This window comes from Cherax quadricarinatus, chromosome 11 (assembly GCF_038502225.1).
Source record: "Cherax quadricarinatus isolate ZL_2023a chromosome 11, ASM3850222v1, whole genome shotgun sequence".
Lineage (NCBI taxonomy): Eukaryota > Metazoa > Arthropoda > Malacostraca > Decapoda > Parastacidae > Cherax > Cherax quadricarinatus.
Genome location: NC_091302.1, coordinates 38863474 through 38880446, shown reverse-complemented (window position 1 = coordinate 38880446; position 16973 = coordinate 38863474). Strand labels below are relative to the sequence as shown.

Here is a 16973-nt window from a genome sequence, read left to right as displayed (position 1 = left end):
TGATGTGTTTACAAAGGTTTTCCGCTCTTACCCAAGGCTGTTATGCCGTCTTAGGTCTAACTACAATTAATTTATACTCTTATATTTGTTTGGGCATAACTCCAGTAGCCAAGTGTCTAACCACCCCTTCTGCCTGTCCAAGTCTAACACCTCTCACCAGCTTTACATCATTATAAAATATGGATATACAAGACTCGATCCCCAATGGGAGATAATTAGCGAAAATTAGGAACAGCAGGGGCCCTAATACTGTTCCCTGAGGGATCTCACTCGATAAGCACTACCCCTTCAAAACACCACCTCCCTCACTCCTCACCTCTCATTACACAATCCCTCCCCACCTCACTTCTCACACCTGTCAAAATCTTGAGAGAGACAGAGACAGGGAGAGAGACAACAATTGGCAGGGTAGTGTGAACACATGCTGGTGCACCAGATGTCTCAACCACTCAGGGACACACAAACACAACGCCTCAACTCTAACCACAAATAATAACCAAGTTATTCTGCAACATCAAACACCTAACATTCCTCGCTCTAATAGCACTGAACCCGGAGGGGTCACGCAGCTCCTGGTAAATCCCAAGAGTAATAAGTTAAAATTATTTTCATAAATTATTATAATCAAAAAGAAGCGCTAAGCCACAAGGACTATACAGCTATTTTCATAAAAAGTTGAAAACTATCAGTGAATAAAAATTTCGCATGTAACGAGCAAAAGTTGCATGGAATTTCACGGACAACCGATAACATTACAGAGGCTAAACAAGGAAATTATTATTATTATTATTTAAATCAAGTGAAACGCTGAACCCGGGATGTATCTGTCTATATATACACACACACTGAGAGGTGTGCATTTCTCAGTACTATATACGGTACACTGGCATTAAAATATTTTTGGTTCTAATGCACAGGTCAAGTGCATTCATACGAGGCTTCTCCAACAGGCCTATTATTATAGTCATTGCAATCGTTAAACCCGTAAGGATCATGTAGCATCTGAGGAATTAAGTATGATTTAAAGAATGGGACGGTAGCTCCAATTCCTTCGACGAAGAACTCTTCATTAACATCAACCCCCCCCTCCCCCCACCCAGAAGAGCCGAGTTTGGTCGGTTTTAATATTTTTCATAAGTAGGAAACTGTAGTATGTATGCATTTATTATTATTATTCGGAAAGTGGTAAACCGGTATGGGGGACAACGGTGAGTGTGGTGTGGAGTATTACAGTAGACAAGGTGTTTGAAGCCAGGCGAGTGTGATCACCACGTCGGTCACTCCTATCATCCTCTCCTCCATACTCTCAACCTAACCTGTTCAACATTATCACCATCTCTTTCTCCTCTCCAACCACCCAAACTTGACACCAAATTTTTACCCCATTTTTACTTAAATTTGCTTCAACGCGGAAACTTTTCTCTATATTTCTTTGGAAGTTGGTGTAACGCGGTAAGAGGAAACCCACGTGTATACAAAGGAAAAACAGGTGAATTTGTATATTTCGATCTCTGCAGCGAAAGTAGGAAGATGAAGGTCTCAGACGGAGATGGAAATATACAGGTTAACTGTTCTCAACTTTGCTTGTAGGTTTCTTTCTACCATCGACTAGTGTTAATTAGATGCTCCATCACTGGTGTATTATGCATGCTAAGGCATCTTGAAGAGGTGGTGGGGCACACCTTACCGGCTCCATATACAACCCTAACCACCTTGAGAAGTCGATACATCACCTTGCTTTGCACACCTGTCAAATGTGATGGGTACCAAGTGCGACTACCTACCGCCGGGGACTTCTTGAATGACTGATGGGATAACTAACACATTGTGATAAGCATTTGACAGCTTGTCAGTCAAACACGATGGAACTTCTACAGTCTCAATACTGACTTCTCGTGAGTATATGGGGAAGGGGCGGGGATTGAAACAATGATATAATTAACGATGTACCTTATCTTTGATAAGTTTCGAGTGTTTTCATACTCACGGAGCCCTGCCATGGGTCAGGCTCGTCTGGTGCTAGCCTGGTCAATCAGGATGTTGCTGCTGGAGGCCCGCCGCCCCACATATTGATTACAGCCTGGTTTATCTCATACCAACAGACTTCTACACTTCTTTCAGCAGTGTTTCTGATATCTTCTGGCAAGATGTTGAATAATCTAGCTGCAGAGGTACGCCTAGATAGCTGTAGGCCTATATAGCTGTAATGGTAGGCATATGTAGCTGTAGTGTAACCTATACACTTGTAATGGTAGGCCTATGTAGTTGTAATGTTAACTATAGGCCTAATTAGTGGTAGTCCCAAGCGGCGTTAGAGCTAATCCTATGCAGTTAGTGGTAGGCCTATGGTATAATAGGCCTATATACTGTAATAAGATAATGTAGCCGCAATGATAGGCCTATAATTGTAGACCGTGGCTGTAATGGTAGGTTTGTAGCTGTAGTGGCAGGCCTATATAGTTGTCGTGGAAGGCCTAGGTAGCTGTATGTGATTTTTTTAACCTTCAATAATTAGGTTTTTCAAAAAAGCGACAATACCCCCATAAGAAACTTCAGTAACTTCAGAGTAAAACATCAATAATAAAGCTTCAGTAACTTCAGAATAAAACATCAGTAATAAAGCTACATAAGCAAATTTGCAGATGACACCAAAATAAGAAGTCCAATTCATTCTAATTAGGACATCAGAGCACCCCAGGAAGATTTGAACAGACTGATGCAGTGGTCGGAGAAGTGGCAGATGTAGTTTAATATAGACAAATGCAAATTTCTAAATGTTGGACTGGAAAATAACCATGCCACATATAAACTAAATAATGTAGATCTTAATTATTGATTTCGAAAAGAATTTAGGAGTTCTGGTTAGCAGTAATCTGAAACCAAGACAACAGTGCATAAATGTTCGCAATAAAGCGAATAGAATCCTTGGCTTCATATCAAGGAACATGAATAACATTAGTCCTCAAGTTGTTCAACTCTATATATCTTTGGTTAGATTTGGTTTAGATTATGTTGCACAGTTTTGGTCACCGTATTACAGAATAGATATAAATGCACTGGAAAACGTACAAAGGAGGATGACAAAGTTGATCCCATGTATCAGAAATCTTCCCTATGAGGATAGACTGAAGGCCCTGAATCTGTACTCTCTAGAAAGACGTAGAATTAGGGGGGATATGATTGTGTATAAATGGAAAACAGGAATAAATATAAGGGATGTAAATAGCGTGCTAAAAATATCTAGCCACGACAGGACTCGCAGCAATGGTTTTAAGTCTGAAAAATTCAGACTGAGGAAGGATATAGGAATGCATTGGTTTGATAATAGAATTGTGGATAAGTGGAATAAACTCCCGAGTACCGTCATAGAAGCTAAGACGTTGTGTAGTTTTAAAAATAGGTTAGACAGATACATGACTGAGTGTGGGTTGGTGTGAGTTGTAGATGAATGGTTCAAAGAACCGACATGTTAAATTAGACACATGTGCAACTCTTGGGTATCTTTATTGAGGAAACGTTTAGCCACACAGTGGCTTCATCAGTCCATACATAGGAGAAACTTGAAGAACAGGAGGAGAATGAGGTAATCAGTCCCTCAACCTTGAGTCGATGTGGTCTATCCATCAATCTTGAATAGAATCAAGATTGATGGACTGACCACATCGACTCAAGGTTGAGGGACTGATTACCTCATTCTCCTCCTGTTCTTCAAGTTTCTCCTATGTATGGACCGATGAAGCCACTGTGTGGCGAAACGTTTCCTCAATAAAGATACCCAAGAGTTGCACATGTGTCTAATTCGGTGTGAGTTGGACGTGACTATCTTGTGCTAGTAGGTCTGATGCCGTGCTCCTTCTTAAGTGGATGTGACCTGGACCTGGCTAGGTTGGGTCAATGGCATAAGCCGGTAAGTGACTTGGACCTGCCTCGCATGGACCAGTAGGCCTGCTGCAGTTCCTTCTTTATGTTATATAACGTCAGTGTTCCTTCTTTCTTATGTAACTTCAGAGTAAAGTATCTGTAACGTTAGCGTAAAACATCAGTAACGTAAGTGTAAAGTATGAGTAACGTTAGCGCAAAACTTCAGTAACATTAAATATCAGTAGCATCAGTAACGTTAGAGCAAAACTTCAGTAACGTCAACGTCAGTGTGATTTGCAACTGACTGGCTTTGGCCAGTAGCTTAGGCCGGTAGACAGCTTTGACCTGCCTAGCATGGGCCAGTAGGTCTGTTGTAGTGCTCTTACCTGATGTTCTTGTAAAACATCAGTAACGTTAGTGTAAATTACCAGTAACGTCATGGTAAATTATCAGTAACATCAGAGTAAAACATTAGTTACATCAGTATAAAACGTCGGCAACGTCAGTGTAAAGCATCAGCAACGCCAGTGCAAAACTTCAGCAATGTTAGTGCAAAACATCAGCAAAGTTAGTGAAAAGACATCAACAATGTTAGTGAAAAGACATCAACAATGTTAGTGAAAAGACATCAACAATGTTAGTGAAAAGACATCAGCAACGTTAGTCCAAAACATCACCAAGGTAACGGCTTGACAAAGCTCCTGGAGAGCGAAACGTTGCCACAATAAAAATGCCACATTAGTTGCACTTGTGTCCGTTTACTTTACATCACCAACGTTGAAGATTGATCACTTATGCATTATATGGGAATCTTTAGTGAGGAAACGTTTCGCCACATAGTGGCTTCATCAGTCCAATACAAAGCAGAAAGGTGTAAGGAGAGGAGTTTGAGGTAATCAGTCCCTCAGTCTGGAGTCCAACCTTTGGACGAAGACCTACTTCGACTAGTGGATGGTACCACTATGACCCCGCCTCCTCCTGCTTCGCCTCACCTGACTACAGTATATAAGCCACGTCTACGGCCCTATGCTGTACATTCTACAAGATTGATGGACTGAACACATCGACTCCAGGCTTAGGGACTGATTACCTCAAACTCCTCTCCTTACACCTTTCTGCTTTGTATTGGACTGATGAAGCCACTGTGTGGCGGAACGTTTCCTCACTAAAGATTCCCATATGTTGCATAAGTGTCTCAATCTTCAACTTGTCGGTTTTCATAACCATTCATCATATCACTAACGTTATTGCAAAACATTAACATCATTGCAAAAATCACCAACGTTAGTACCAAACATCAGTAACGTCAGTACAAAACATCAGCAACGTTAGTACAAAACATCAACAATATTAGTGCAAAACTCAGCAATATCAGCACAAAACATCAGTAACCTCAGGAGTACCTCAGCATAAAAACTTGCATACAACAAAAACTATAACATACCGTTAAGGACTTGCGTGAGCCTAGTGTTAAGAATAACTTTATTTAAGTCAAGACTTTAAACATCCTAAATGTGCACAATGGTCCCAGTAAGAGTATGATTGTTATAGTCATGCACTGGTGTCAAGTCATGCAGATTTAACTACGATAACCCATGAAAATTAAACATTTAGTGTTTAGACTTACCTGGAAGTGTTAAGCCTGTACCTGTCATGCCTCGCCTGGGAAAATGGAAGATAATCAAGTTTGATACAAGGAAGGGTAAGCTCTACTACCTTGGATCACGAGTTGTTCACCGGCATGCAGGCAATTGAAGGGCTGGACTTAAAAAATAAAATGTGACTTACCCTGTTAGATTCAAGAGCCTCTGCAGAGTGCTCCTCCCGCTGACGGAAACAATTGGTGCATTTACTCTTGTTGAAGATGTTGGGTTGAAATTTCCTGCAGTCAGACTTGTAATTCGACATCTTGACTTACATACACTTTATGTAGTGTGTTCACGCGGTTTCTTCTACTTATTATATAGTTGGTGGGTGGAGGGTCGTCCCTTGAGACCCCGTCACAGGAATAACTTAAAACATTCCTGTGTGACGGAGGGAAGGGTTGTCTAGCGCCTCCCACAACTAACCCTCGCTAGTTACACACAACACTTCAACATCCACCAAATTTCATTACCTTTTCTCTTTTTTTTTTTTTGTACACTGTTCTTACGATGCCTACCGCGTTCGTTCATATACACTCCAGGCGTAAATTTCTAAGAGCTAATTAACTACAAAAAAGCACTTGACGGGTATAAGTATAGCAAAGTAGAATTTAACACAACAAAATCACGTAGATTTTGTGTGAAAACTCGGTGTTGTCACCTCACATGCCTGTACACTTGTGAACTCTTGTGTTATTAAGGCAGCTCCCGCGGCCCCACACCACCAGCCTCACACCACACACTACATTACTACTACGTTTTCTCTTACATTTGTCGCTTAAAGCCTCTTCTTTTCTCTCTTATTATCACTAACTGATACCATTCTACGTACTTATTTGAACAAAACCATGCTATATTATTATCCTAGTACAATAAACAAGGTTCAGAAGATATAAAATTCATCAGAAGCAACTCTCCTGAGCTCGACCGCACTACCACCCTCCCCACAAGAAATTAGTGCTGCTCACCTTTACTACTTACAACCTATTAATAAAGCGTAGCGAATTTCCTGTATAAAATCCATTGCCTATTTCCATTTACTACAAGTCAAAGTACGCACCCTTATACAGGTGGCGTTCGTTAATCGCTGTTTAAAAGTTTCTTAAGAGTTGGGGCAGGTATTTATTCATCCGCGTTAAGTTCTTGAAATCTCTGACCAGATGTAATACAAGAAATACTACGAACTAACTACTAATTCACATATTTAGGTTTTAATACTTTGCATATATTCAATAACCAGTGAAGCGTGATTACGTATAGGAAATAATTCAATGCATCAATAACTTTAGCACATATTAAGACTCATAAAGTGTAGCTTGGCATCTAAGTTATCTAGTGACAGGTAGATGTATAACTTACAGCCTCAGGATAGGCGGATGTGTGTTTGTCAGGTGTTCATGTTAGGCTCTTACTGCCTGCCTAGGAACGCATATCCACTGATAAATCTCAATGAACCCAGCCCTCCAGTCGTGTTTCAGGATTGTGTTAGCCCTGCAGACAGTTCTCAAGGAAGATGAATGTGGAAGGGCCGATGTCTTAGCCCTACCCTCAAAATTGTACATGAATGGTATACAATACCGGCAAGATGAAAATTAGACACATGTACAACATCTGGGTATCTTTACTGTAGATGTCTACAATAAAGATACACAGATGTTGTACGTGTGTCTAATTTTCACCTACCCTCATAGGCCTAGCCTGACTGCGGCCTAAACCGCTGAATGGGTTGGGCTCGGGTACCTATACACACGTGCATACACACACGTACACCAACCACACCTACATGCTGCCTCCATACAAGTGTTTGAGCATAAATATAACCACGCTAATCTTGGTGGACTTAGGTACAAATAAGCAACACTGACATGTTTGTGGTATGCTTGGTTTTTATTCTGCATAATTTACCACCAATGTTCAGCTGGTTTATAAGTTTTAAAGTTTATTGACGTCACCTTGTATAGAAACCAAGTTTCTTCTTTTTATTATTAAGATAATTCACGTCAAGCAATACTTAAGTAGGCCCAAGAGCCAGAGCTCAACCCAGGCAACTCAAACAGACTCTTAACGTGCACACAAAACAGAATTATGCGGCTTATGGCATTTTAAGTAAAAGGACACAAATGCAACTAATATGACATTTTATTGTGGCAACGTTTCGCTCTTCAGGAGCTTTATCAAACCGTTACAAACGACATTTTATTGAAAAAACATTTCGCCCACCGTCCCAGGTCTTAAATGCCATAAACCTCATATCTTACTAGTATACTTGTAGGTATGTACAATAATACTACTGATATGCCTATCGTATTTGTTTTTAAATTAGAGCAGCGTAAGTTAGAGCCCACAAATTATTTAAATAAATACATTACGATATAATACAATAAGATGAGATAAATGGTTTAAAACCGACAAGTTGAAGATTAAGACACTTATGCAACATATGGGAATCTTTGTTGAAGAAACGTTTCGCCACACAGTGGCTTCATCAGTCCAATACAAAGTAGAAATGGGTAAGGAGAGGAGGAGATTGAGGTAATCAGTCCCTCAGCCTGGAATCGATGTGTTCAGTCCATCACTCTTGTAGGAAGTACAGCATAGGTATGTATGTATAATGTTTGCCAAGACCGGAGTCCTGGCACGTGTCTTAATCTTGTGATGACCCGTCTCTGGCTGGAGAAAGGTTTCTGCAATGTTGCAACGTATGCTGCTCAAGCACTGTTCTGGTCGTTCATCTGGTGCGTCTCATAAGCGACAACACCGTATGTACTTCTAACTGTGGACACTAGCGAGGAGGAGGATATGTCGTTATCACGGGCAACAGCTTGTCTATTTCGTTGACTCCATGGTATACTAGTGTAGCCGCAATCCTCTCTGGGTCTTCTTCGGAAGGGGACGTTAGTGCTAGTTGCCTGCGGAGTGTCTCAGTAGCTCAGTGTTCAGTGGTCAGTCGTCACGTGAGGTCACAGACCCTGAGCTGCTTTGGGGATTAGCGTGGACGGTTACAAAGCATGGCTTGCTTCTGCAGTGTTTTAAAAACTGAGGTTGGAGAGTTGAAGGAGGAGGTCTTGCTTCTCCAGGAGGAGATTAGGAGGCTGAAGGTCCACCTCAATGGGCCTGGGAGAGAGTGTGAGGTGGTTGGAGATGTGGGGAATGAGGCTTCTAGCAGTGAGGTGCAGTCTGTCTCTCACTGTGAGGAGGCTGTAGGTGGGGAGGTAGCAACGGCTACCAGCAGTGAGGTGCAGCCCAGCACCTGCTACAAGTGGCGAGTTGTTCACAGTAATGGGAGGCGCATCAGAGTAAGGAAAGTTAAGAGTGAAGATCTGAAGGTAGGAAATCGCTTCTCTGTTCTCCAGGATGAATGTACTTCAGTGGCCAGTGAAGGTAAGGGTACTACTGCCCCTGCTAATGAAGGTAAGCGCATTCTTGTGGTTGGTGACTCTCAGGTAAGATATGTTGACCGTGCTTTTTGTAATAGGAATAAGAAGATGAGAGATAGAGTGTGCTTCCCTGGAGCTGGTGTTGGGGACATTGTCAACAGGCTGGATAATATCATGTCAGGTAATGGGAACAAGCCCATTATCTGTCTCAGTGCTGGTGGAAATGATATTGGGAAGGGTAGGAGAGAAGAGCTGCTAGATAAGTACAGGTCAGCTATAGATTTCATTAAGTCTAAGGGAGGGATCCCAATCATATGTAGCATCTTGCCTAGAAGGGGAGTAGGAAATGAATGGTTGTCTAGGGCAATTGGTGTAAATTGCTGGCTAGACAGATACTGCAAGGAACTTGCAATCCCATTCATTGACAACTGGAACAACTTTTATGGCAAACATGATATGTATGCAAGGGATGGGGTACATCTCTCTGGGGCAGGGGTGGTAGCACTTGCAGACTCGATTGAGAAGGCCATTGGTGAAATGCCTATGATTTTAAACTGATGGAAGATAGAGGTATGGGTGTGTGGGGGAAACAAGCAGGTTGCAACACTAGGGTTGGAAACAGTAAATGTATAAAAGGCATTCAGCATGAAGTTATAAATAAAGACAATAGAACAGGTCAGCAAACAAAGGGGGACAGCAGAGGGCAGCAAGGGACTAGCTCCCTTAAGGTTTACTATACTAATAGCAGGAGTGTTAGAAATAAGATAGATGAGCTAAGATTAATTGCAAGTGCAGGAAACATAGATATTATTGCTATAACAGAGACCTGGCTCAATCTGAAAGATAGAGAGATGCCCTCTGAATGTCACATACAAGGCTATAAATTATTCCACACTGACAGGGTCAACAGGAAAGGTGGTGGAGTAGCGATGTATGTCAGAGACAATTTAAATTGTTGTGTTAGACAAGATATTAAATTAGAAGCGTCAGCCACTGAATCTGTTTGGTTACAGCTTCTCGAGGGCCGAGAAAAACTAATTTTGGGTGTGATTTACAGGGCCCCAAATCTTGATAGGGAGTGCAGTAAACTTCTATGGGACGAAATTCGTAAGGCATCTACATACGAAAATGTTGTGCTAATGTGAGATTTCAACTATAGACAGATTGACTGGAGCAATTTGACAGGAAATTTAGAGTCGGGTGACTTTCTTGATACGATCCAGGATTGTTTTTTAAAACAGTTTGTGACAGAGCCAACTAGGGGAAATAACCTCCTTGACTTGGTTCTTGCCAGTAGGGAAACACTAATTAATAATCTTGAGGTTAATGATGAGCTTGGGGAGAGTGATCACAAATCACTCAGTTTTAACATATCATGGAATTCCCCTAATAATGGCAATCAAGTCTCCGTCCCTGACTTTCGCTTGGCTGATTTCATAGGACTGAAAAATTACTTAGGTGGGCTGAACTGGAATGACCTGACTAAGGGTCAGGTAGGTGGTGATGGTTGCCGATATGATGCTTTCCAGGGCATAGTTCTAGCTGCTCAGTCAAATTATGTTCCAAATAGGGAAATCAGATCAAACAAAAATGATCCTAAATGGATGAACAATAGATTAAAATATCTGATTGGTCAAAAGAGAGGCATATATAGGCAAATCAAAAGAGGAGAGGGGCAATTAAGAAATCGATATATTCAGTTAAAGAGAGAAATAAAAAAGGGAATTAGAAAAGCAAAAAGAGATTATGAGGTTAAAGTTGCAAGAGAATCGAAGACTAACCCAAAAGGATTCTTTCAGGTATACAGAAGTAAGATCAGGGACAAGATAGGCCCACTCAAAAGTTCCTCGGGTCAGCTCACTGACAGTGATAAGGAAATGTGTAGAATTTTTAACACATACTTCCTCTCAGTTTTTACACAGGAGGATACCAGCGATATTCCAGTAATGATAAATTATGTAGAACAGGACGATAATAAACTGTGCACTATTAGGGTCACAAGTGACATGGTCCTTAGGCAAATAGATAAATTAAAACCTAACAAATCCCCAGGCCCTGATGAACTGTATGCAAGGGTTCTAAAGGAATGTAAAGAGGAGCTTAGCACACCTTTGGCTAATCTTTTCAACATATCACTACAAACTGGCATGGTGCCAGATAAGTGGAAAATGGCAAATGTGATACCTATTTTCAAAACAGGTGACAGGTCCTTAGCTTCGAACTATAGACCAATAAGCCTAACCTCCATAGTGGGAAAATTTATGGAATCAATAATTGCCGAGGCAGTTCGTAGCCACCTTGAAAAGCATAAATTAATCAACGAATCTCAGCATGGTTTTACAAAGGGGCGTTCCTGCCTTACGAATTTATTAACTTTTTTCACTAAGGTATTTGAGGAGGTAGATCATGGTAATGAATATGATATTGTGTATATGGACTTCAGTAAGGCTTTTGACAGGGTCCCACATCAGAGACTATTGAGGAAAATTAAAGCACATGGAATAGGAGGAGAAATTTTTTCCTGGATAGAGGCATGGTTGACAAATAGGCAGCAGAGAGTTTGCATAAATGGGGAGAAATCTGAGTGGGGAAGCGTCACGAGCGGTGTTCCACAGGGGTCAGTGTTGGGCCCCCTGCTGTTCACAATCTACATAAACGACATAGATGAGGGCATAAAGAGCGACATCGGCAAGTTTGCCGACGACACCAAAATAGGCCGTCGAATTCATTCTGACGAGGACATTCGAGCACTCCAGGAAGATTTGAATAGACTGATGCAGTGGTCGGAGAAGTGGCAGATGCAGTTTAATATAGACAAATGCAAAGTTCTAAATGTTGGACAGGACAATAACCATGCCACATATAAACTAAATAATGTAGATCTTAATATTACGGATTGCGAAAAAGATTTAGGAGTTCTGGTTAGCAGTAATCTGAAACCAAGACAACAGTGCATAAGTGTTCGCAATAAAGCTAATAGAATCCTTGGCTTCATATCAAGAAGCATAAATAATAGGAGTCCTCAGGTTGTTCTTCAACTCTATACATCCTTGGTTAGGCCTCATTTAGATTATGCTGCACAGTTTTGGTCACCATATTACAGAATGGATATAAATTCTCTGGAAAATGTACAAAGGAGGATGACAAAGATGATCCCATGTATCAGAAACCTTCCCTATGAGGATAGACTAAGGGCCCTGGAACTGCACTCTCTAGAAAGACGTAGAATTAGGGGGGATATGATTGAGGTGTATAAGTGGAAGACAGGAATAAATAAAGGGGATGTAAATAGTGTGCTGAAAATATCTAGCCTAGACAGGACTCGCAGCAATGGTTTTAAGTTGGAAAAATTCAGATTCAGGAAGGATATAGGAAAGTACTGGTTTGGTAATAGAGTTGTGGATGAGTGGAACAAACTCCCAAGTACCGTTATAGAGGCCAGAACGTTGTGTAGCTTTAAAAATAGGTTGGATAAATACATGAGTAGATGTGGGTGGGTGTGAGTTAGACCTGATAGCTTGTGCTACCAGGTCGGTTGCCGTGTTCCCCCCTTAAGTCAATGTGACCTGACCTGACTAGGTTGGGTGCATTGGCATAAGCCGGTAGGAGACTTGGACCTGCCTCGCATGGGCCAGTAGGCCTTCTGCAGTGTTCCTTCGTTCTTATGTTCTTATGTTCTTATGTGAGGAGTAGTCCGTGAAGGGAGTTAGATCTTGTGTCATGGTTGTCAAAATCCGTCTTCTTAGTGAGGTACCTTGCTGCCGGTGCAGAATCGTGGCTACTTTGCAGGCGTTTATGTATCTTACTCTGTCAGCCAGGGAAGGAAGCCGGGCCTCAGATCTGAGACATACTGTGTTGGTCCAGATGGGGGCCCCAAGCATAGTTCTTTTCGCCTGGTTTTGTACAACCTCCACCCTTTGCCTGCTCTGCGGGAAGAGATGAGTTAACGCTGGTGCACCGTAGTCAATGAGCGATCGTATAGCTTGTATATAGTACAAACGAAGTACATCTTTGCTTGCCCCTGCATGGCTCTCATGGCGTTGAGTCTGAGTAGAGCACGGGATCTGACATACTCGGCCTGTTTCTGAAAGGTCAGCTTTTTTATCAATGTAGATTAGGTAATGGCTTGATAAAGCCATTACCTAATCAATGTAGGTAATGGCTTGATAAAGCTCCTGGAGAGCGAAACGTTGCCACAATAAAAAGTCACATTAGTTGCACTTGTGTCCTTTTACTTTACATACTGTCGGTAATTCTACCAACTTTATTACAAACGTAGGCCTGTTGGCCTACTGCAGGACACTTATGTAGGCCAACAGGCCTACATAAGTATTTTTTCCACGACTATATGGGATCTTCAACACTTGTCCAATCTTTGGACAAAGACCTACTTACACTAGTGGATGGTTCTACTGTGATCCCGCCTCCTCCTGCTTCGATTCACCTGACTGCAGTACATATGCCACTTCTCCGGCCCTATACTGTACTTCCTACAAGAGTGATGGACTGAACATATCGATTCCATGCTGAGGGACTGATTACCTCAACTCCTCCTCTCCTTATACCTTCCTGCTTTCTATTAGACTGAAGCCACTGTGTGGCGAAACATTTCTTCAATAAAGATTTCCATATGTTGCACAAGTGTCTCAATTCTTCATATAGTAGGTCTACTGGACCATGGCAAGAAAACATTTTATTGGGTTATCCAAGGTTAAATTTACATAATGTAAGTTTTGTGCCCATAACATCTGCGTGCCAAAACCATCGTAAAAAAATAGTATATTTACCCAAATTATTATTACTTTCATGGGAAAGCACTAAACGCGTAGGGGTCTAGCAGCGCCTATGGAAGGAATGAGTCGTTCAGATTTGACCCAAAGAAGAGCAGACCCGTTTCCTTGGATTAAGAGCCCCTCACCGGAATCAAGGAATTGTTGAAAATTATATAAAATACCAACAAGTTGAAGACTGACACATCAGCAACAGTTGGGTATCTTTATTAAGGAAACATTTCGCCACACAGTGGCTTCATCAGTCCTATACAAAGAAAAATGGTGAAGATCAGGAGCTTGACATAATCAGTCCCTCAGCCTGGAGTCGATGTAATCAGTCCATCAATCTTGAAACGAAAACAGCATATGCGCGAATAGGTGGCTTATATACTGTATTATTGTTGGTAGAATTACCAAAACGTTGCCAAAATAAAATGTCACATAAGTTGCACTTGTGTCCTTTTACTTGGCTTATATACTGTAGGCAGGTAAGGTGAAGCAGACGTAGGCCATATCATAATGGGCAAATCCACATGTGAAAGTTGGCCATGCCTATATGTTAGGCATGAAACGTTTCGCCTACTCAGTAGGCTTCTTCAGTCAAATACTGTTTATATCTTTATTTCACTATTATTACACCCGCTCCCTCTGTATTTGACTGAAGAAGCCTACTGTGTACGCTAAACGTTTCATCAATAAAGATACCCAACCGGGAATCAGGAAAGTTTTCACACGCGGGGGGAAGGTGGATGCTTGAAGTACAGGTCCCACGCACACTCAACCGTGTACTTGTCTAACTTATTTTTACAGGTACCCAAAGTGCTCACTTCGATGAATACTTTAGGTAGCTTTAACAACAAAAACAAATAAAGCATAACAATAAATGAACAGAACAAAACCTGGAGATGCGGGGTATCGATCCCCGTACCTCTCACATGCTAAGCGAGCGCTCTACCATCTGAGCTACATCCCCACACGACGGTCCTTTTACCAAAGGTATATAATAACAAGATGATAAATAAGATATATTTAAAAAACTAGACACATGTACAATATATATGATAAATGGTTTAAAACCGGCAAGTTGAAGAACGAGACACTTACGCAACATATGACACTTATGTTGCATAAGTATTCTCATTCTTCAACACCTACAATGTATGTTTAATACCTGAGCATCTTTATTTAAAAGACGTTTCGCCCATCAGTATAAACAGAGCATATTTATCTCGTGCTTAGCGGACGGGATAAGATAAGGTAAGATTTCGTTTAGTCACTGTCTGACTTTTTTGGGTTATCCTAGGTTCTCTACACATATGCTGTTATGTATCATAATCTATGTAACTGTATTTGTGTATACCTGAATAAACTTTCTTAGAAACGCTGTGCGTCATCGAGGACTGTCTTATTTCCATTGGGGTCCTCAATCTTGTGCCCCAGGATGCGACCCACACCAGTCGACTAACACCCAGGTACCATACCCCGGCCGTTTCCATCTCGCCGGGAATCGAACCCGGGCCCTCCGCGTGTAGAGCGAGAGCTTTGCTGACCAGGCCATGGGGCCACCTCATGCCTCCTCTACTCCATGAACTGATCGACCCACACAGGTTTAGCTCTTCCCATAACAATAAAAAATACAACAACCAGTGGCGTCGCTAGGGTTGGTGTCACCCGGGGCGGAATCTTTGGTGTCACCCCATGAAATCCAAGGGCGGGGTGATGGGGGGTAGTAAACTCCAGTTACGTCACTACTGCATGACCAATGGCTAATGTTTAGCAATGAGAACGTTCAAGGGCCATAAACCGAACAGGAGAATACTTCTCAACTTTATTAATGATAAAATAAATAATAGTAATATTGAGGAAACAACTCAAAAACCACTTTAAGTACAGACAACAGATCCTACATTTATTCATCTTCAACAATGCAAAAAAAAAAGAACTTGAAAAATAAAGAAAAACATTGCAATATCAGAGAAACACTAGTTCCGATTTGACCTTGAGTACAGGTAACATCTCAGTGAATCTGACCTTATATTTGACCTTGAGTACAGGTAACATCTCAGTGAATCTGACCTTACATTTGACCTTGAGTACAGGTAACATCTCAGTGAATCTGACCTTACATTTGACCTTGAGTACAGGTAACATCTCAGTGAATCTGACCTTACATTTGACCTTGAGTACAGGTAACATCTCAGTGAATCTGACCTTACATTTGACCTTGAGTACAGGTAACATCTCAGTGAATCTGACCTTACATTTGACCTTGAGTACAGGTAACATCTCAGTGAATCTGATCTTACATTTGACCTTGAGTACAGGTAACATCTCAGTAAATCTGATCTTACATTTGACCTTGAGTACAGGTAACATCTCAGTGAATCTGACCTTACATTTGACCTTGAGTACAGGTAACATCTCAGTGAATCTGACCTTACATTTGACCTTGAGTACAGGTAACATCTCAGTGAATCTGACCTTACATTTGACCTTGAGTACAGGTAACATCTCAGTGAATCTGACCTTACATTTGACCTTGAGTACAGGTAACATCTCAGTGAATCTGACCTTGAGTACAGGTAACATCTCAGTAAATCTGATCTTACATTTGACCTTGAGTACAGGTAACATCTCAGTGAATCTGACCTTACATTTGACCTTGAGTACAGGTAACATCTCAGTGAATCTGATCCTGTAAAATCATCTATCACATCATCAAAATCAATGATTTCCCCTTTATAGGCCTATTTGTACTCTGTAGTTATATAATAGGCTATATAGAAACGAAGGATTTTTCTCTTATGTTGGTTCAGCACTGTTTTGTGCATTAGTGTCACCTTCTTTAGAGGCTCTATAGTGTCACCCCCTAAATGGTGTCACCCGGGGCAGTCCCCCCCCCACCCTTACGACGACATTGACAACAACAGAAGGTATTTGAGGCCTGGCCACTTACTGTAGATGCTGCAAAACTGTGTCGACTTCTGGAGTACCAGAGGTGGCACTAAAATTTCTTTACTGGGGAGGCATAGTAGTGGCTATCATGTCGGATGGTAGGGAGGGCTTGGGGACTCTTGTGTTTACAGAACAAGTACTCTGTTTTCTCCCCCTTAAAGTGTATACTTCACTCGCACTTTAGACCGAGAAAACAACTGTCCAGATCAAAAAAAGAACAATAACTGCATGAAAACACATCAATGCATATTTTATCAAAATAATGATGTTCACCTTAGACAAACAAAAACAAACTTTTATTTCTTTCTGCAGTATACAAAATGTAGTTTACATGTAATATATATATATATATATATATATATATA

The 16973-nt window shown here is 41.2% G+C and overlaps 1 protein-coding gene and 1 non-coding gene across 22 annotated transcripts in view; both read right to left on the bottom strand.

The window, feature by feature from the left end:
* The window catches only part of osp (myosin phosphatase Rho interacting protein outspread), a 595661-nt gene extending 589450 nt beyond the window's left edge, over positions 1-6211 (bottom strand). For 7 of the 21 annotated variants that reach the window (XM_070084005.1, XM_070084006.1, XM_070084007.1 and 4 more), the window contains exon 1: positions 5650-6209. In XM_070084005.1, coding sequence (XP_069940106.1) covers positions 5650-5769 — 120 coding nt within the window. In that variant the 5' untranslated portion in view covers positions 5770-6209. Of the gene's footprint in view, positions 1-5649 lie in introns of all 21 variants that reach the window. The other 14 variants (XM_070084000.1, XM_070084004.1, XM_070084010.1 and 11 more) reach the window with 5 other exon arrangements.
* An 8342-nt stretch (positions 6212-14553) lies between these two features.
* TRNAA-AGC (transfer RNA alanine (anticodon AGC)) lies at positions 14554-14626 on the bottom strand. The gene has a single exon. It is a non-coding gene; the product is annotated as a tRNA-Ala (tRNA).
* Between the last annotated feature and the right edge of the window lie 2347 nt (positions 14627-16973).